The 20,407-nt window shown below is 45.6% G+C and overlaps 3 protein-coding genes across 3 annotated transcripts in view; all 3 read left to right on the top strand.

Annotated features, from left to right (window-relative positions):
* PCSK6 (proprotein convertase subtilisin/kexin type 6) overlaps window positions 1–1,708 on the top strand; it is a 38,006-nt gene extending 36,298 nt beyond the window's left edge. The window contains exon 21 of the mRNA XM_075506333.1: window positions 30–1,708. Coding sequence (XP_075362448.1) covers window positions 30–127 — 98 coding nt within the window. The 3' untranslated portion in view covers window positions 128–1,708. The remainder of the gene's footprint in view (window positions 1–29) is intronic.
* Window positions 1,709–5,671: 3,963 nt separating this feature from the next.
* SNRPA1 (small nuclear ribonucleoprotein polypeptide A') lies at window positions 5,672–11,856 on the top strand. Its single transcript, XM_075506331.1, has 9 exons — window positions 5,672–5,845; window positions 6,524–6,671; window positions 7,185–7,263; window positions 7,639–7,685; window positions 8,404–8,506; window positions 9,070–9,149; window positions 10,420–10,495; window positions 10,906–10,999; window positions 11,635–11,856. The coding sequence occupies exons 1-9, from the start codon at window positions 5,764–5,766 to the stop codon at window positions 11,691–11,693; spliced, it is 768 nt and encodes a 255-aa protein (XP_075362446.1). The 5' UTR covers window positions 5,672–5,763; the 3' UTR covers window positions 11,694–11,856.
* A 294-nt stretch (window positions 11,857–12,150) lies between these two features.
* SELENOS (selenoprotein S) lies at window positions 12,151–18,697 on the top strand. The gene is made up of 6 exons (XM_075506332.1): window positions 12,151–12,297; window positions 12,518–12,652; window positions 14,230–14,336; window positions 15,712–15,801; window positions 15,905–15,983; window positions 18,028–18,697. Exons 1-6 carry the CDS (start codon window positions 12,213–12,215, stop codon window positions 18,105–18,107), a joined length of 576 nt encoding a protein of 191 aa, XP_075362447.1. The 5' UTR covers window positions 12,151–12,212; the 3' UTR covers window positions 18,108–18,697.
* The last annotated feature ends 1,710 nt before the right edge of the window (window positions 18,698–20,407 follow it).

Here is a 20,407-nt window from a genome sequence, read left to right as displayed (position 1 = left end):
TTCTCTTGTTCCTCCCCTTGGCCTCCCAGCTGACAAGACTTTCTGTGAGATGGTGAAATCAAACAAGCTCTGTGAAAAGAAGCTGTTTGTGCAGTTCTGCTGTCAGACGTGTCTTATGGCCGGGTAAAGTTCAGCGGCTGCATCCATCCAGGACTTCCACCAACTGCCAGCCGAGTTTTGCCAAATGTTTAGGACAAAAGTTTATTTTTTCAGCTTTGGGAGAGTTTACATGGTGCTGTCAAGCATTCGCTCGTAAGTTTGATAGCTTTAATATCACTGTCAGCACGTTTCTATAGCAATATGTTAAGCAGAGATTGGATCGTACCCTGAATGATCAAGTCCTGAAAGGCAGCAGACAAGCGGTGATATTAATACTCTCAAACACTCCTCGTGAGCAGGGACCGATGCATGATCCATGTACCCAGGCTTGGCTCTTCGCAGAAATCCTACTGATCTGCCCGCTCCGAGCAACTGGCAGGAGCCCTCGCTGCAAAGGATGCAGGACTTCACACATCTGCGAAGAAAGAGCCGTTTCTGGCTCAATTTTTGGTACCCTTTTCTGCTAGGTGACGGCTGATATAAACCTGCATTGCAAACGGCCGGCGCCGCGCTCTGTACATACGTAAAACGATGAATTAGGTGGTTCCCGGAGCGGTGCCCTAAAGCCTGCTCTGGCACTCCTGTTCGGATTCGGTTGGTAGCTGTTCTCTCTGGCCGTGGCAATAACTGGAGATTTGAGGACCAAAGCGAGAGCTGATCCACGTGGCTCTGCAGGCGTGACAGCCCAGTGAGTCCGGCGGGGCTTTGCCGTGCAGGTAACTGCAGGCGGGCAAAACCTGTGTGCCTACAGGGAGTCTTACGGACTCGGGGGTTCGTCCGCACGGATCAGCCTGTGGGGTCACAGCCTTACCACGAAATGTATTTCCCTCTGGAACTGCTAGTAAGTTGCTGATTAATTCAGTTCGGGAACAAGCTAGATCCTTCCTCTAAACGAGATGGAGTCCCAGTTAATCTCTCTTGGCATTTTGTGTTCCGATCCTTCCCCTGTTTCACTAGGTATACCCCTCTCTCACACAAAATCCTCCTGTTCACAGCAGTGATTTTTCTTGGACATCTGTTTCCAAAAGAGACTTTCCGGGGATCCGGCCAGGAAACTCTTAATTCTACAAAACCCTTCCCCAAAACAAACCTTTTCATGCTCTCTCTTACTATTAAGTCACGTGGTGTTTATATAATTGTGTTTAAAATATCCTTGGCTATGTTGTTTTACAGATTTTTAAAAAATAACTTATACAATCCTTGTTTTTTCTCTGTAGACTATTTTTTATATGGGAGTGGGGAATCTTTTTGTCTTACATCCTTCTCCTTTTCTCCTCTCTGACCTTGCAGAGCCGCTCTTTGAACCAGACGTATGTAAACACTCTTTCCTACGCTGCATGTTCTGATTTTCATTGTTATTAGTTTTAATGAGTTAAATCTTTTGCCAATGAAATTCACAGTACAAATTGTCACTAGTTCCTCACGGAGCTGGGATAATCCCTGCTTGGTTTCGGTTGCAACGAAACCTGTCTGGGCTTGCCTGCTAGAGCTTACCTCAGCCAGGTGAAGAGGGGAGAGCCATACCATCACCGGTCCTCACCTGCCTGGACCAAATCCAAGGAAAGATGGAGCTCTGGTGAACTGACCTTTAAGTTAATAAACTATTGATCTCCCCTGACAAATGAATCTGTGCTTTTTACAAATTCACGCAGCCACCATCCCGACCAGAGGCAGGGCAGGGCAATGATGCACCGCACATCTTTATTTTGCTGGACAAAGCAGCTGTCCTGGCCGGGGCTCCTGATCAGCCCAGAGCACCTGCGGGAGAAACAGCTCAGGAACAGATGAGCTGCATCTGCAAAGACCTCACGTGTGTTCCCATAAAGGTCCCATAAACCTTCAGAAGAAACTCATATCCCAAACACACGCCCTGTGCCAGGCTGGGCTGGCATCTCTGGTGCACCCAGGGCCGTCTGGCTGGCGTTTGGGGCTGCGCTCGGGCACAGTTGGGCGTATTCTCTGATTGTGGGGTGAGCGCAGCATGTGGTGATGCATCTGCAGCCGGTTGAGCTGGCAGGGGGATTCGCTCCCCTTTCCCACCCGTATATAGAGCATCCTGCGGCCCCCAGCGTCCCACCGCAGTTCACAGCAGCTGGGAACCACAGGGCCACCTTCCCCCTTTGGCTGGCTGGGGAAGGAGAGGAGCCACTGGTGTGTCGGGGAGCGGAGGGAGCTGTGGAGCCTTTTGTTTGTTGTGTTGGTTTTGCAATGTTTAACCATGGGCCAGGTGCCCAGGGTAGTGCCTGGATATCTGGAACTGAGCTTTTCAAGTGTGAAAAAAAGAAAAGAACAGAGCCCTCCCGTGAGGGAAGATGCTTTCTCAGAGCTGTGCTGCTGTGGGCTCCTGCATCTTATAGGTCTTCATATTTATTAGATGATAAATGTGAATTAACCAGATGATTTATCACATACAGTGATTCCTTCTGTTGCTCCAGGATTCTCCTTTCAGTCTTGGGCCAAACCAGAGGTCAGAAGTGGAATGAAATGCTCCTGGCTACTGCTCCTTCCGTTGTAAAATAAAAAACTTTCATTTCTGTTGCTGTATCACACAGGCAAAAACTGGGAGCTGTGAATCAGGAGTACTGCGTCAGCTCTGCCTTTCAGTTCTCTGGCTCACAGCAGCCTGCCTCTAAATACTGCTCACTGGTATATTTAGATGTACTGAAATGCTAAAAAAAAAAAAAAGAAAGATGTTTACCCTTACATCCTTGGCATAACCTAAAATACACACTGGGTGAAGCAATGCAATTTAAGATGACCAGTCCCCAGCAGTCCCAGCTTTATCCTGCTTTCTGCTGCCCTCCAGCCTGCCAGAGAAAGAGAAACAAATTCTGCACATCGAGTTCAGGCAACAACATCATCTTCCAGCGTTTCCCAGGGCACTAACTCCCTCAGAAATCATTCTTGGAAAGTAATAAAATTCAGATTATTTATCCAAGCTATTGCAATGCTTGCTTGGAGCTATTAAAGTCTCTCTGACACTGGTACGCTCAGAGGATCAAAGTGGCTGTGTCTTCAAGATAATGCATGTTTAGGCAATTTATTAAAGTCCGTTTCTTTATTGTCTCTTGGCACCAAAGACAAATCTATAATAGCTGTTTTCTGGAAAATCTTCTTAGTGCAGCCTGAGTCCTCGTTTGCTGTTTGGCTGTGAGGTTGCATCCACAGCCATCTGCCATTTTGTAGTTGGCAGGTGGGGAGCACATATCTTAAAAATCATTGCTTTGACTTTCCATTACAAAGAAAGGGCTTTTAAGAGCTTGCATACAGCATCTGAGACCAAGAATCTGTCTGCTCTCAATTACAATTCTATTACGCTGTAGAGCTGAGGCATACAGCTGTATTGTGCTAAGGGAGAAAGGTCCGCCTTTAATTTGGCCTTGTCAGAGGCTGGGCCTGCTTTCCAGGAGGCTGAAGAGGGTCTCCTTTTAATGACTGCCTGAAATGACTAAAGACTCTGTTATCTTTACCACTGCGTGATTCCTGAGTCACGTACAACAGTGCTGCTAATTCTTTGTCTCTGCCTATGACAGCGCTCTCTCTTTTTCTTGCTCTCTCCTAACTGCTTTTAAACAAATGCAGATGATATAAAAACTCGAGTACGTGCTTTCATATACAGCTTTGGTGAGGGTGTTTTTTAAGTAGGGAGCACAGGAGCTGTGTGACCCCAGCTGACACCTCTGCAGGGATCGCCAGCCAGAACAGAGCCAGTTCTGTTGCTGTAGTCCTGGGGAACGAGCCAGGCGTCACTCTCAGGGTGATGCTACTGGATGCTCCCAAAAGAAAAGTATGAGCCATTGCTGTGCGGTGCCAAACGTGGCTGCAGCATTTAACATATTATCACATCCTCTGGGTTCACAGAAATGTCACAGCTCATGAAAAAAAATCCTTCCCTCGATAGCAGTGGATCCAGAAATCATCCTGCCTCATCTTGCTCAGGGGACCTTGAGGGCTGGGGAAGTATTACTCCAGGGCTGCAGAAGCGGTGGCTTGGTGACATTCAGCAGGATTTGGGACCTGGGGGTGGTCAACCGCTTCCCTTCGCATGCCACCTTCAGTCCGTGTCATCCACACTGTGGTTCACCCGCCTGCAAAGCCCTACTGCCAGCAGCCAAGCCCGTAGTGACCTGCTTTACGTTGAAGAGGAGTTGCCTGGCCAGACACGGCAGGCTGAGCCATCTCAGCTCCCCCATGGCTACCCCCAGCTCTTCCTTGCTGTTCTCCAAATCCCTAAAGCGGGTAACAGGGGATGTAGTGACACTTGAAAACGCATTTTATCTCGCAGGCAAAGGGTGAATGTCATGTCACTGCCTGTGGCATGTTCCCAGCCCATCACGGCTTCTCTGAGACCAGGAATGCATGTAGAAATGCCAGAGCAACTGTCTCAAATGCTGCAGGGGGAAGGTGTTTATGGGAAACTCTGTGTCCAGGAGCAAAGGCTGAGCTGCTGCTCGGATGGAGCAGAGAAAGCACCAAGAGCTGTAATTGTTGCAGGAAGCTGTCCTGGCTGTGTAGCAGGAAGGGAGCAGCATGTGTTTGAACAAGCACAGTCCCACCGGCTAAGCACACAGGAGCCAACTCTGTCCAAAGGAAAGCAGCCTGCTTGCTGCCAGTCGCCTGCGTGAAGCAGGTTCCCAGCCTGCTCTGCCTCCATTTCTGCGGACTTCATCTGTGCTCGCAAACACCAGAAGCTGAGAGGGAACCTCTGGTGACATCTTCGCGCTGCTTTAGGGTACTACTGATAGCAAAGCCAAGCCCCTGCTCAGTTCGTTGATCGATGTGCTCAGGCACTGGCCTGGGTGCCGGCTCTGCGTGCTGCCCTTGCCCGGCTGTGAGCTGCAGGGAGGCCTGGGGTGGCCAAGGGCAGCACATCTCCCCGGGGAGGGGAGCACGGAGGACCCTCACCTCAGCAAGGAGAGGTTCTGCTGCCAGCAGCCTCCCACGACGGATGGCTGCCCTCCTCACCGGTACTGCTGCAGTCAGACCAGCCCGCCTGGGGGGACGGGGGTGTCGGGGAGGCACCCCAGGACGCTCGGGGCCGCTTTTGCTAAGGGAAGAGGCGTTTGCAGGACACCGGGTCCCTCTGCTGACGAGCTGCCGCAGCGCTGCCGCTGCCATTGCTGGAGGAGAGCTGCTGCCCGCGGCCTCGGCCTCGGCCTCAGCCTCAGCCTCGGCCCCGGCCCCGGCCCCGGCCCTCCCTGCAGCCATGAGGTTTCAACTGCACCGAAAATTACCGTGAAAAGACCTTTAAGGGGGTGAGACTGAGGAGGGAACCAAGGACGGGGGAGAAAGGCCTGCCCGGGGGGAGCTGCAGGACTCTCCCTGCTCCCCGTCAGGGCGCAGCGGCCGCGGGACCCTCTGAGGCGGCACGGCCTGGGCCTGCCCCGCACCGGGCTGCCGCCGGAGCCCGGGGGAGGTGGGGGAGCAGAAGCTGCCCGGGCTGGGGCAGGGGGAAGCCGCCGCCGCCGCCCCGCTCCTGTGAGCTCGGGGAGGAGGCGGTGAGGAGAGGGCGGGCCGCGGGGCGGTCCTGCCCCTCGCTGCCTCGGCGCTCGGCCGGTCGGCCTGGCCCGGCTCGGCTCGGCGCTCGGCGGCGCGGCCTGGCTCGGCGCGGCCTGGCGGCGGCGCGGTGCGGAGCGGGCGGGCGGCGCGGCGCGGCCCGGCGGGATGGTGAAGCTCACGGCGGAGCTGATCGAGCAGGCGGCGCAGTACACCAACGCCGTCCGCGACCGCGAGCTCGACCTGCGCGGTGCGCGGGCTCGGCGGGGCTCTGACGGGGGGGCCTGTGCCGGGAGGGCAGCTTACAGCCGGGGAGGGGGGGCGTGCGGCCTGTGCCGCCATGGGGCCTGCGGGGGAGGAGGGTTGGGGCCTGGGGGGGGGGGGGGGCTGTGACGGGGCCTGGGGGGCCTGTGATGGGGCCTGGGGCCTGCAACGGGAGGAGGGGCTGCAGCAGGGCGGGGAAAGCTGGGGGGAGGTTGCTGGAGGGGCCTACAATGGCCGGGGGGCGTGGGAGGGGGGGGTTAAAGAGGTTCCAGTGGCGGGGGAACTTGGGGGTGGTGAGGGGGTGGAATGGAAGGAGAATTTGGGGGAAATGTTGGAGGAACTTGTAGCGGTGGGTTGGGATACACGAGGGATGTGCCAGAAGGGTGGGTTTGGGCTGAGGGGATCCATAGTCAGAGGCTGGAGGGGGTTCGGGTGTTTGTTGAGGGGGAGGAAGAGGCTTTGAAAGGGCTGCGGGGGCTGTTGGCTTTGGAGGTGGAGAGTTTGGTCTATGTGTGATGTGGAGGAGAGTTGTTCTGGAGGTGTTTTGACTGAGACTATCCGCATCCTCGGTCCATCCAGATACATCCCCTACGCACTCTGTCTCTTGCTTTGTTCTGCTCTCCTGTGGGCACCACCTAATTCCTGTCTTGCACTCTCTCCCCAGGCTATAAAATCCCTGTAATTGAGAACTTGGGTGCCACTCTGGACCAGTTTGACGCAATTGATTTCTCTGACAATGAGATCCGTAAACTGGATGGGTTCCCTCTGTTGAGAAGGCTGAAAACTCTTCTGATGAATAACAATAGGATTTGGTAAGCGGTTGTATTTTGGTCAGGTGGGACCCTGGGGCAGAGGAAAATGCTCTTGGGAGAGAAGAGTGTGTGTGTCTTTCAGTGCTGGGTAGGTGTAGAAGTGTTTTATGGAAAAAAAATCGGCCCTAAGTACTGTGTAGGCCCTCTTCAAGTTGCCTGCTTCATTCAGTGCGAAAGTCAGTCTTCGTTTTTCAGACAGGACAATGAGATGCAGAGTTTGGAATTTGGCTGAAACTTTGGATTTCATTTATCATCCTGATAAAGACAAGAAAATGGGGATACCTGCAGGTGAAGGCACATAAATCTCATATTGCATCCAATTACAGCGACGGCTGGTATTTATTGCCAGCTTTATTAGAAAAAGTATCATAGGGGATGGTAACCCAAACTTCTGCCAGTGTCAGACTGGGTTGTTTTACAGGGAGATCCTCTATGTTACTGTATTTCTGTATGTCTTCTCACCATTGCTAATTTCTGGCCTAAGTTAAACCTTTGCTTTTTGTTCTTCTTTAGTCGGATTGGTGAAAACCTTGAACAGGCTCTGCCCAGCCTGACGGAGCTCATTCTTACGAACAACAACATTGCTGAATTGGTAAGCTATTAACGCAGGATAAATCTAAGCAAGCTTACATTTGTGTTTGTCGTCTTTCTAATTAACCTTTTTCCTGAGAGTAGCTGCTTTTGGTAATAGTTGGTACTACTCATTTCTCTAATTAGCCTTTTTTCTTTTTCTTTAGAGTAATATCATATGGTTTTGGTAGTAGTTAACAGTGTACATATTTTAATGAATATAATTTGCAGCATGCAGTGGAACAGCAGTCACAAAGTCATAGTGATTTTCCTGTTAAACTAATTGCAGTAATTCTGATTGGTCTCTAAAATAGATATGAGTTCAGGAACTTTGTTTTCAAATGTTTGATTCTTACTAAATGGACTTACGATTTCTGACTGTGTTCCCATTACGTAGGGTGAACTGGATCCGTTATCAACTATTAAATCACTGACTTACCTGAGGTATGTAACCTTGAAAAGAAAAGCTACTCTTTCTCTGCTGTTTGAACTCTGCTGCTGGCCTGGCTCTTTGCTTTGATCTGGAGTGTTCTGCTTTTTATGAGCTGTGACAGATTCTTTATCCTTAAAAATTTAATTGATAAACAATGTTTTCCACTGTGCTTCAGAAATACCTGGTATTTAATGGGTGAGGCTTTGTATTACTGACAGACTGTTGGAACAATGAGATGTAACATCTCTAAACCAACATGCAAGCATTGAAGTAACCTTAACCTTTAAGAAACTAAAAACTAAAGGTTTAAACTGTTGTTACAAAATAATGTAAAGTACATGTAAACAATGACTTTTCAGTAATATTGCATTCGGTGCGAGGGACAAAAAAAGAAAAGCAATTTGTCCTATGATTTTTTTTGGTTGATCAGTGTCCAGGTAGGAAATGTGATGGTTTAGTTATTTGTTTTTTTTTTTTTAATATTTTGAGGTTGTTCTTTATATTCTTCATCAATAAAATCTACTTAATTGATAAAATACTTTAAAGTGCAAGTGTTTACTATAGTTTTCATAATATCAAAGAACACTGTCACTAGGCTGGTGGTGTTTGTTGTCTGTTACAGCAGAAGGTACATTCATGCATTTTAAGTATATGAATGTATTTCAATACAGGTGTTTTTTAAAATATTTTACATTAAGAACCTCTTTATAACCTTTATTTACTTTGTAGCATTTTAAGGAATCCTGTAACAAATAAGAAGCATTACAGATTGTATGTAATCCACAAAGTTCCCCAGGTCAGAGTGCTGGATTTTCAAAAAGTGAAACTCAAAGTAAGTCTGCTTTCTTCTGATTCAGCACAAGAGGAATACCTTTTTGTTCTTGTTACATTCTTGAAAATTCAGCAGTAACAGTGAGCTTTTTGCCATAGTTGTAAATTTAATCGAAACTATGTATCATAAGTGGCTCTAAAACATGCTCTTTGTTTTCTTTCATGGTTTCATTATGTTAAGGATATAGTCTGTTTAATGATGTTTAATTAAGTTTTACTACCTTTGTTTGTTTAGTCTGATTCTTTTCTGGCCCTCTGGTGTTGGTAGAAAGACAGACCTCTAGAGAAATAAATGAGCAATTGCAACAGAGCTTTCAGCGAAGATGCTTCACTGCTTTCAGTGAAGATGCAGGGTGGGGAAGAGTTCTTACTTTTAAGAGCACTAGGTTGATACGTCTCGAGTCTGAGCGTTTGGGCAATGTTTTTGTGCTTGTTCTTACATCTGGTCTCCACATACCAATGTTCACTGATGAAGATGAGCCAAAGCGTCTTTCTTTGCAAAGACAGAAGCTTTGCAAAATGCAATGTTCTTAAATTAACTTTGTGTGTGTGGTATCGCTGTAGGAGCGACAGGAGGCAGAGAAAATGTTCAAGGGCAAACGGGGTGCACAGCTTGCAAAGGATATTGCCAGGAGAACAAAAACGTAAGATAAAAAAACCAAATTTACACTGGCATTCTCCTTCAGAAACACCACTTTCTTTGTGTGCGGTATTAGGCAGTAAACTGAAATATCAGCTGCTGGCAGGATGCCTTAAAAGCTTTGGTAGCCACAAGTGCCTTGTCCAAGCATCCCGATTTTTGGATGGTGGTGAATACATCTCAGAAATATTTTTGAAAGAGGGATTTGGTCAGGGTGGATTGATTTAAGTCAACAAGTAGGAAACCTTAATTTTATTTTTTCTTTCTGTTATTTAACTGCAGAGAGGTGGCCATTGTTTATTTTGGTTTGGTTTTGTTTTTTTTTTTTTCTCCAGATAATTGGTAACTAACATTTTTTGTTTTGCCAGGGAATATAAACTGTAAAATCTGCTGTAGTTAGGAGGATAAATGCACATGAAAATCTTTAGTTAAGTTATTACAAATATATGCTTATTTAGTTTAATTCTTAAGTGGTACATCATATGTTTTGTTTAATCTTTCATCAGGCTGTTTGGAAACCAGAATTTGGATCGTGTATAGCAACGGCATTTCCAAATTCATAGTTAAATAAAAAAAGATCTTTAACGTACTTAGCATTTAAAACTATAAGAGATGGACTCTAGCTTATGAGTAGACAAGGGTTCAGGTCCGTGATGGTTTTAGAACAAGTAGTTGATTGAACTAAATAGCTCAATAAACAGACACAAAGAAAATCTTTCTATAGCAGCACTCTGATGCTGGGTCAGCACTTCAGGAAATTCTTTCCAGCTGATTACTCAGTAACATCCATTTTTGCAGACTACAGATCTTTTTTTTTTCTTAAAGCAGCAGCAGATAACCTTTTTCTTTTGAGTGTTAAGATTGCATCCAGTCTAGTGTAGGCTTTAGTATAGGCTGTGGTAGTATCTTACTAGACATATGAGAACAGGAAACCGAATTTCAGTTACTCTGTTTATCCACCCTGCTTTTGTAATGGCGACAGACCACCTGAGTGTTCAACAACATCCAAACCAAAGAGCTTTTGTCAACTGCTTAATTTATAAAGTTAAGGTCTGCCCTCTCTTTATGAGGAGATGAAAAGGTGGGGGGGGGGAACGGGACAGGGAGGACAAGTTGCTGGTGTTTCTGAAGGAGGCAATTCTTCACTGTATCAGTTTGTTAACGAAGATAAGATACTACACTTGATTGAATGAAATGCTTCCAAACCTAGTTTGGAAGTTAGAGAAGCACATACTCTTCAAAGGGTGTAATGGATCTTTGGTTTTCCTTTGAAGCTTCAATCCAGGTGCTGGTCTGCCAACTGACAAAAAGAAAGCTGGGCCCTCCCCGGGGGATGTTGAGGCAATTAAGGTAAATATGTCAGGACAGCACACGTGGGCGAAAGTGGAGGAGAAAAACTGTCATGGATCCAAACGGAACAAATGTTTCCTTCTTCCTGGCAACCCCTGACTGTTCAGATGGATAGAACAGTGCGTTCTAACTTTGGTTTAGGTGCTTTTTGTGTAATTTTTTTCTTCTATTGTGACATACCTGCTTTTTGAGAACTTAAATGAAACTTTGGTCTGAGCTTAGAGCTCTCCCAGGATAGAGCAGCTTGTTTAATAAGGGGGGAAGTAAGACTGTGCTTTGTCATTTGTAGAACTTTCTATAGAAGCTTACATTCACTTAAGTGGGAAGAAAAATCTTGTTCTTATGTTTATTCTAATCAGACTGAGATACTGTATGTGACCATTCATCATGTTCTTTTGACTGTTTTTTAGACTGCTATAGCAAATGCCACGACTTTGGCTGAAGTGGAGCGACTGAAAGGCTTACTACAGGCTGGTCAGATTCCTGGCAGAGAACGAAAATCAGGTTGCTCTACACTTCTATTTTGTTTCCCAAACAGAATCTACCTCTCTTCATTGCTTCCTGATGCTTTATGTGATCTCAGTAGGGAGTTACGTGGGAAGGGCCAAACAGTTAGGGAGTTGAAAAAAAACTGCTTAAAATGAGTGTAACTTTATGGTCGGCAGAATTGAGGATTGCATCCGTAGGCCGATTGCAGAGTCTCGTTAGCCACCTGGCCTCTGGAGCGCAGTTCAGGGCTGTTACACCTGGACTCCCTCGGGAGCAAGGTGCCGAATGCCAGCCCTAAGTGCTTCCCTGTATTGGCTAACTCCAAAAAGTTCGTCCCAGTTACTTAAAAAAATGAGATTAATTATATTTAATATACCTGGAGTCTTGTTCTGAGCATTAGTGCCGCAGGTGGGGGTACAGGAATGTCTCTGATCTCTCAGAGGTCTCCGCATGGACAAATCTCAACTGCAGACTGGCAGTATTACCTCTTTTCTGTATATTAGAGCTATGTAGATTTTTTTTTTCTGTAGTGGTTTTTAATTTACATTATTATTGCGCCTCTTCAGAGGGCTGAAAATTCACATTGCCCCAGTGGGAAAGAGAACTAACGTTTGCAGCAACCCCCCTGAAGCTCTGATATGTCCTTCTAGGCCCGTCGGAGGACGCTGAAGAAGAAATGGAGGAAGACACCGTTCCCAACGGGTCCTGAGCCCAGGCTGTGCCCGAGGTCCACCGCTTCTCCCCCCCAGCCCTGCCCTGTCGACGCGCGTTCTCCCTGCAGGGGGGCTCGGGCCGGCCCCGCCGCGGGCAGCCGCCCCCCCGTACCCTGCCCTCGCGCCTTTCGGCGTTCAATAAACGGACGTTTCTTTTTCTCCCCTTGGTGCGGCGTCCCCTTCCCCCGCCGAGCGCCGGGCCGCCAGCGCAGCGGGGCAGGGCCGGCCGCGGCCGCGGGACGGGACGGCCATGGCGGCGGGAGGGGGAGGAGCCCTCCTGCGCACCCTGATTGGCTCCTTTGTGCCCTTCCCCTCGTCTCTCATTGGCTGGCATAGCCATGATGTCACCCTCTTTCCTCGCTGCCGCCTTCCCATTGGCCTCCGAGGGGAAGCCTCGCTTCCTGGTTGGTTCTCTGGCCCCAAAGTGGTGGAGGACGAGGAGGGCGGTGATTGGTGCAGCCGGCGGGCGCGCGGGGCGGCTCCCGGACGTGAGGCGGCGGCGACGGCGGGGGGCGATGGAGCTGGGGGGCGACGGGCCCGCGGCGGGCCCGGGCCAGGCGGCGCTGGCGCGGGGGGGCCTCGAGTTCCTGCAGCACACGGGTGAGGGGCCGCCGGCGCGGGGCGCGTCCCGGGCTGAGGGAGGGAGGGAGGGGGGCGGCGGGGCCTGTGGTGGCGGGGCCGCGGAGAGCCCAGCGGCCTCGCCTGCCCGCTGAGGAGAGGAGCCGGGTGCCGGGCGGGCGTCCTCCCCCTTCTCGCCTCCTGGCTGGGCGGGCTCCTTCCCCCGCAGCCCGCTCTCACCTACGCCTTGTCCCCGTCCCAGTGGGCTCCCTGCTGTCCAGCTATGGCTGGTACCTCCTCTTGGCCGCTGTCGCCATCTATCTCCTCATCCAGAAGATATCCCAGAGCCTGGCGGCCAGGCCGAGCAGCCGGCCGGGAGCAGCTGACGCAGCCGTGGGTGAGTAAATCTTTGCTTGCTCTTTAGAGCTGTTTAGGGCGGTGCTTGTGTCTCTTCTAGGTTCCTGCTAGCGCTCCGCGTGTCTGACAGCTGCTCACATCCACACGCACAGAGTCTTTATTTAATAACAACTAAAAAGAGGTTCAGTCGGAGGGATTTTAGCGGTGAGCGATACTCAGGATAACTGTTTAGGCCCACGAAAGTGAACAGACCGTGTTACCGAAGAGATCGCTGGGGAAAGGTTGGATCAAGAGAAGTGTTTTTAAAAGGTTGTGTCAAGGAAGGATTGTGTCCCACAGTAACGTGGTTGGGAGTGAAGGAGCGGGGCGTTGCAGAACAAGGGAATAGCTGGTCTTTGATAGCGCAGGAGCTGAGAGAATGGTGGTTAAAATTAGTTGTGGTCAGTTATCAAATAACTTTTAGACTTACCAAACAAAACCAAAACATCCAAATCTAAATACGGGGGAAAAAAATATTTTGATTAATATTCATTCCTTAATAATATTCATCACCTCTTTCTCCTTTCAATTATTCCTTCACAGTTCCTACTTTGGCAGGATTGTATACGTTTGGGGTGTAACTGCCTCTCTGTGTTATCTTCTAAAGCGTGGCATAGGTTGTAAGTCTTACAGAGTCCTGATCCTGCCTCATTTGCAGACTTGCTGCCGTAAAGTACAGACTATACTTGTCTATCTGCCAAAACAATAAGTGCTTTGGCATGTTGACATGGCAGTACATGGGGCCCCAGAAAATATTACTCACATGCCCTTATCCTACTGGTGTTCTTTTATAATGCTAATTAAATCTTGATTTAATTGCCAAAACTGCCTATAAAGTGCAATTACTGAAAGTACTGAAATTTCTTTTACGTATTCATCATTGGATGGTAGCAAACATATAAGGAGACAAACAAATGTAGAGATGCTTCAGCTACTGGGGGAAAAGAGAGCAAGATTTGCCTTTGTTTGGATAGAATTTTTATTGTGACTTCTCCTAAAGGCCAACCATGAAGAGAGGGGGTTACTCAATGTAGATTTTCTGAGACTGCCAGTTTTCTCTTGAGATAAGTGTGATGTTTGTAGGTAATTTCTCTGCTGATGGAGCACGTTAAATCTGTCATTGCTTCACTGCCATAATGAAACAAGCAGGACCAATTGCCAGAAGGAGTGGGAGTGAATGTGGGCCTGTTGCCTCATGCTTCTGCGTAAAATAAGTTCTCTGGGTAAAAATGGAATCCCTGCAAAGCATGGGTGATATTTCTGAAATTATTTGTATCGAACAAATCCTTCAGAAATAGAAGCAAGTATCCTAGAAGTGTGAATTTTAATTTTTTGTGGGTTCATTACATTGGTGTCCTTATTCATTAAAATCCCCTTAAAGTAATTGTTCTAAAAATATTAAAATGTTATGACATTTAAATCGGCATATAAATTACTCTAAAAGGTTAGCTGGAAACTGGACTTGAGCTGTGAGTTTCTGCAAAACAGCTGCAGGGAGAGCTGTGAGCCTTTCCTTATCACAATTCTTTGAGGAGACCATTTAGAATTTATTTTGAATAGCTTTGCTAACTGTTTTAGAACCTGACGTGGTGGTAAGAAGGCAGGAAGCTTTGGCAGCAGCTCGCCTCAGGATGCAAGAGGAGTTGAATGCACAAGCAGAAAGATACAAAGAAAAACAGAGACAGGTAACTCCCTAACTCATACATTTGTTATCAAGTACTTTGCTGCTGTTTAGGTTTATTCCATGCTAGATACCAGAACAGGAGACTCGCTCTCTCTGCTGTAATGTGGGTAGTGGTTTTTTTCTCCCTCCTTTACCTGGACCACTTTTGATACGGTTTGATCCAGGGAGCAGTAACGGGCAGTAGGTATCATGATCCAGTGGGGCAAGCACATACTTATATGCTGTGCTGACCTGATATCTTGATACTCTTCATTGATTAGAATGGTTGTTGCGTGTAGTATTCTGCTCCTTCCTGAAGTAATCAATCTCTGTGACGCTTGCTTCTCTGCAAGTAATTGTGTGCGTGGGACACTGTGGGCCTGATCTTTTTTTTTTTTCAGGTAAATCTGTAGCTACAGAAACTTGGTTATATGCACAGTGAATGGCTGGACGGGATTTACCAGTGTTTAGACTAACTGTACTACTGCATACGTGTATTTTCTGTTCTTAATGGCAAATTTAAGTTCGTAGAAATGTAGCTTAGCATTGCTGTAATTTAATGGTTTGAACTACAGCTTGAGATAATGAGGAATAGCATATTGCTATGTGGGGCAGCGTAGAAAAGTGGACGTGCTCAGCATAGCAATAATATTGCTCATTAATCCCAGCTCTTCTTCTATTTTTACTTTTGCAGTCAGCTACATTCAGACCTCAGTTTATAGCTGATGCTTCAAGAAATATTGGCAGTTAAAAACGAACAAAAAGTCATATTGTGGAAGAAAATAGCCACTACGTAGAAAATCTAGGTCTAGCGTGCTTGGACTCAAGGAGCTTTGCTTTCTTTGACTGGATGGAGTAGCTACCTCATTTCCTTTCTGTTTGTTGAGAAGGTGGACGTCTGTCTTAACCATTAATTTATTTGGTTTTGTGGATAAATTGCTTTAGAAGAGAGCTGGGAGAACTGTTGATAATGTATATCGGGATGTAAATATGTAGCTGGCTGTCTTTTTCATTTGAAAAACACACATTCTTCTGTAGAACCCTACATTGTGCATTAAATTACTATCATATGCAATATTCTATACTCAGTACTTTTTATAAACTCAGGATTTAAGCCTGCCACTTGGTTCTGTTTTACTTTCAAAATGTTTTAAAGCATCAAGTGGTCAAAAGAAGCTGCAAACACAGTCTCTATATATTGAGGAGGGGTGGTTTTTCTGTGTTTGGGAAGATGTGGGTGTTTAAAAAAGTAAATGCTTCCATAAGCTCAGAGATACTGCATCAGATAAAGATAGACCCCTTGGTTTTTGGTGAGTCTGTTGGAGCTGTTTCCGTAGCACTGGTGATTCTATTAGTTCTGAAATCTTACTCTTGCGTATCCTGGATTTGTTCCTTAGCTTGAAGAAGAGAAGCGAAGGCAGAAGATAGCAATGTGGGAAAGTATGCAAGAAGGAAAAAGCTATAAAGGAAACCTGAAACTGAATCAGGTAACAACTGTGTTGTTAATCAGGTTACAATTATGTTTATGTGATTAGATTAGCTGAAAATCACATTGATTATATTCTGAGTAACTTTTGCTTTTGTGAACAGCAAGAAGTAGAATCTGGTGCCTCCAGCTCATCAGCAGTCCCGAAATCTAAACCAAACAAAAAGCCCTTGCGAGGAGGTGGTAAGTATGAAACTTTTAAGATATTCTGAGTTTGAAACAGAGCATTTATCCAGCTGCATGTGTAGTCATTGTACATAATTTTTTCTGTTCTTCAAGGAGGAAACAATATGTGCCTTACAAATGAGCTCTTTATCTCTAATCAGTGTGGTCTGCTTTGCACTTTGTACAAAACCTAGCAGGACGTTTCTATGGTGCTTTTCCCTGGGGAAGCAGTGTTCCAGTTTTCTTGTAAATGCTTTCGCTGTAATTTACTGAGATTTTTGTCACTCAAAATTATAGTCTTACAATATTTCTGGGATCCCTCCCCCATTATTGTAAAAGTCTTGTTAAAAATTGTTAAAAAATTTTAATATCTGATCTGTCTTTCGATCACCTGTAGTACTAACTAAATGCAGGAAGATTATATTTTCCTTGGTAATACGTAGATTCAGGAAGATGAAAGACTTCATTAAGCAAAATTTGACCTTATTTATCAGACATCACAATAATGACCTATTGAATATATAAATCCTGCAGATGTATAAACTCTTACTAGCTCTCTCAAACCGCCAGAGGGTCTTACCATCAAAATCACTGTCAAACGCTGAAATCATGATGGATGTACTGCTTTCTATGGCCTTACATAGCCCACGTTAGGATCACTGCTGTATATCGGCCATGCAGCTAGTCTCCTTTCTCTCCTCTTGGCCAAACAGCCTGTGCCATACCTGCAAGTGCTAATTTGGGTATAATATTTTAATTACAATTTTTCATAGTAGAGGGGACCATGTAGACAGCCTCAATTGTATCAGACTAAAAGGGAAACCCATTTAGGGTGCAGTGCTGCGTAAGTCACTTGATTAAATGTATGAAACCTGAAGTTTCTTGATTAAACATATTAAACCTCAGTAATAGTTCAGTGCTGAAATTTCTGCTTTGAATATTTTTACTGACAGCTGTTGACAACATCTGAAGGAACTGACCCATTGATTCATCTTACGTTGTTTAATATGAGTGCATTCTAATGTCTAATACTGTCAAAGATCCTTTATAGCTCTTGCACAGGACGTTTACCACTATGGGGAATGAGAAATGTGTGGGTAATAGCCGTGCTAAGAACCAGGATCAGGGCAGCTGGGCTGAGGCGCCCTTCCAGCTGCTACCTGTCCTAGTTTCATCCTAAGCAACATCTTTGCTTAAGTAACAGATTACAGAATTAGAGGTCTCTGATCTTCTCATGAAGTAGATCAGCATGAAGTGAAAGAACCATCTGCACTGTTCAGCTGCTGAATTAAGCTAGAAAGCAGGACTTGGCTAGTATGAGAAAAACAAACTTCAGAGATGGAGGTGATGCTTGAAGTTTCGGTGGAACAGATTGCTTTGAAACCTGCTTGGTTAGCAAGGCTGCTAGGTTTTCGGTTGTCTTTTTCTTTGCCTTGTAGGGAACAAATTGAGGATGTTTGCCAAGTTGTATCTTTGAGTATGAACTCGTAAAATGAAGTTGCCTATAGTTACGGCATTAGGACGTTCAACTAAAGTATCTGCTTGCCTTACTGCATATACTTGCCTTTTCAAATTCTTTAAAAAAATCTTACAGTGGTAATGAGTGGATCCACCTTTTGACCTTCAGAGTATTCCTTACAGGACTGGAATAAAAGATTATTTTAAGTCCCGGACCATTAGGGCTCTTGGAGAACAGATACACTCTTACAGAGTTTACTGTAAGAGTTACTGTTGCTGCTCTGTTTACTCTGCGGAGCAGCATTAAAGCTTTAGTGCAGACTTAGAGAAATTAAATGGTAATTAATTTCAATTTAATTTAATCAAATTTAATTTAATCAAATTAAAACATGAGTGTTTTGCAATGGCTTTTACACTACAAAAATAAACCATCTCAAGTCTGGATATTTTCTCTGCTTTCATTTTCCTTAAAATGCTGCTTATGTAGTAAGTATTAAACAAGGTGCAAATCATTGTGAGATTTATTTTTTGTGTTCCCTGTGTGTTGGTGAAGGCCTGTTGAGGACAACTATTAATATGGTGGATTTCTCCTCTGTGCTTCTAGGCTATAACCCCCTGTCTGGAGAAGGAGGCGGAACTTGCTCTTGGAGACCAGGCAGGAGAGGCCCGTCAGCAGGTGGATGAGGCTAACCTCCCTAGTGTCTCATGTCACTAGCAGGCTTGATCTTACCCACTGTCTAACTGCCTACAGTTTGCCTGTCACAGCGACTCCTTTGGGATTGGGCTTAGTGCAGGTCTTAACTTGAAAACAGATTTACACCATTTCCAAATAGTAACGCAGAAGCTGATACTACACGAGAAAAATACCTGATCCTCTTAGAGAGGATGAAGAAAGAAACAATTTCAGTGTAATCAGTTAATTTTCACTCTTCTGTAGAGAGGAAGTATAGTCTCCAGCCAAGGTGAATCACCTGGGATTGTGAGATCTGGGTTCTGTGGCTGGCTATTCAAAAGACTGGCCTCAGGCAAATTTAATTATCTAGGCTCAGTTTACCACTGTAAAATTAGGATATCTACCATCCTCAGACATGTGTTACCAGATTTACTGTGTTTGGCTGGAAGGTACTTTAGAGGGGAGGAATATTGTCATCGGCAGATACAATGAATTGTATTGTATTGTATTGAATTATAGGAGGAGGGACTTTCAAAAAAAACAGAACTGACAAATGCCAGGGATTTGCACCGCAGGCCAGTTATTGCAGAAGAGTCTCTGTGACAAGCTACCTTGAATGATGTTTTCCTTATAAATGGTAAACAAACCAGTGAGGATTACTGATGCTAGACAGCAGATGGGGGGGTTCTTGCTATTCCTTTTTTTTTTTTTTTTTTATTTCAACTGCTTTGTAAAAACAAAATACTATTCATATTAAATATAATTGCAAACAAATCATAAATCTAGTATTTACAGTCTTGTGGTTTTCTACAGCATCTTTTTATATAGAAAGCATATGTTCTAGTGCAATAAATGTGTATAAAGCAAGATGAGACATCAAATGAAATGATTTTCATTTGACTACCTCCATAAACAAAAGGGTTTTTTCAGCTGTTCTTTTTGGCTTTTAACAGTTTTGTTCTGTTTGGGTGTTCTGTGTTGCAAACCATGACTTCAGAAGAATCACCTTCAGGTTAAGACCAAATCAAGTTTTCCCAAGGTTAAAATGTGAAACTCCCCATTCTCTTCCCCACCCCCAGTAAGTGATTCTGAACTTGGATAGACTGCATCACTGGTTGTTAAGCTCTCCAGCTGTGTTTGAACCTAAATCAAGAAAAGATGTAACAAAGGCCTTTGCTGTAATAGAGCAGAGCGGGTTTCTTTCCAAATTACTGTCGACAAATATGGTTTGAGGAGGAGGGGATACATAGGCCTGGTCAGCTCCAACACGGCAAGATATTCAAAGGGAAAAGAGAAGCTGCAAACTGTGCTGAGGTCTATGTGTTGTGGGCAGCAGGACTGCGTATGGCTTTAGCAATGCAGTATCAGGGTTACACCTCGGGGGACGTTAAGAACTTACTTTGTACTACTTTCTGTTCTGAACGTGTCTCAGGGTGGGAATTGATAGCCTGGCTGCGTGGCTGTCCTGAATAGCCCAGCTAGATGCCGAGATGTGTTCTTACTCTGCTGCCAGCCCGTGCAGTACAAAAGCTAAGGGTTGTTTGTGCTGAAAAGAGCCTCTGGCTAGCAAACGTGTAAAACTTGCAAGTGAGGGACCGGAAGGAGTAAGTATCTGAAGCGTGTGTGGTCTTCATCCTTCTGGTGTATATCCAGCGCTGTGGATAGAAAATAAAGTTAGAGCTGGTCATCGTAAATGAGCTTTCCAAACATCCCATCCCCTTGATATGCTCTCTAGCACAAAATGCAAAGACGAGTAAAATCCAGGCTGTCCTTGATAAAGAGTGAAATAGTTCCTGTCAGCAGACAAGTGCCCTGTGTCCGATTACTGTTATTGAGCTTGTATATAGGCACTAAAGTATATATCAGTGTTTCACTAGCATAGCTTAGGGCTGCTTGAACACTTCTTTCTAAATACTTACGCTTGGAATATTTGTGTTCACCCATACGTATGAGTGCCAACTTCGAATACGCTGTTTATGTGTATGCAGATACTGCTCTGTATGCCAGGTGATCTGTGATTTTCTCTTGACTATAAAGTAACAGTAGCATGTTACTAGTAAGTTTTAAAGTTGCCAGCTAATGAAATGGAAAGGCAAAGAACCTTTTACTTTGGACCCATGAAGTGTGCGTTCAAGTGCGAGTAGAAGATGAAGGGAGACGGCTATTAATGTTCTTATGGAAACTAGTTTTCATTTCCTGGCTTCGGTGTGTTTTGGTATGTAAACTTAAATTTCCATTGTTGTAACATAGACCGGTGTAACTTCAGGTTTTAATCTTTAATAAGGCAAAAAAAAAAAAAAAGAGGTGGGGA

Source organism: Mycteria americana, chromosome 6 (assembly GCF_035582795.1).
Source record: "Mycteria americana isolate JAX WOST 10 ecotype Jacksonville Zoo and Gardens chromosome 6, USCA_MyAme_1.0, whole genome shotgun sequence".
Classification (NCBI taxonomy): domain Eukaryota; kingdom Metazoa; phylum Chordata; class Aves; order Ciconiiformes; family Ciconiidae; genus Mycteria; species Mycteria americana.
The sequence above is the reverse complement of the archived record's forward strand: the minus strand, read 5'-3'. Positions and strand labels throughout refer to the sequence as shown.

Bases quoted from the DNA above. Each gene is read 5' to 3' on its own strand.
- SELENOS (XM_075506332.1), top strand. From the start codon at position 12,213: ATGGAGCTGGGGGGCGACGGGCCCGCGGCGGGCCCGGGCCAGGCGGCG. The intron at 12,298-12,517 runs GTGAGGGGCCGC...TCCCCGTCCCAG, and splicing joins CGAGTTCCTGCAGCACACGG to TGGGCTCCCTGCTGTCCAGC. The intron at 14,337-15,711 runs GTAACTCCCTAA...TTTGTTCCTTAG, and splicing joins ACAAAGAAAAACAGAGACAG to CTTGAAGAAGAGAAGCGAAG.
- SNRPA1 (XM_075506331.1), top strand. From the start codon at position 5,764: ATGGTGAAGCTCACGGCGGAGCTGATCGAGCAGGCGGCGCAGTACACC. The intron at 7,264-7,638 runs GTAAGCTATTAA...CCCATTACGTAG, and splicing joins ACAACAACATTGCTGAATTG to GGTGAACTGGATCCGTTATC. The intron at 9,150-10,419 runs GTAAGATAAAAA...TTTCCTTTGAAG, and splicing joins ATTGCCAGGAGAACAAAAAC to CTTCAATCCAGGTGCTGGTC.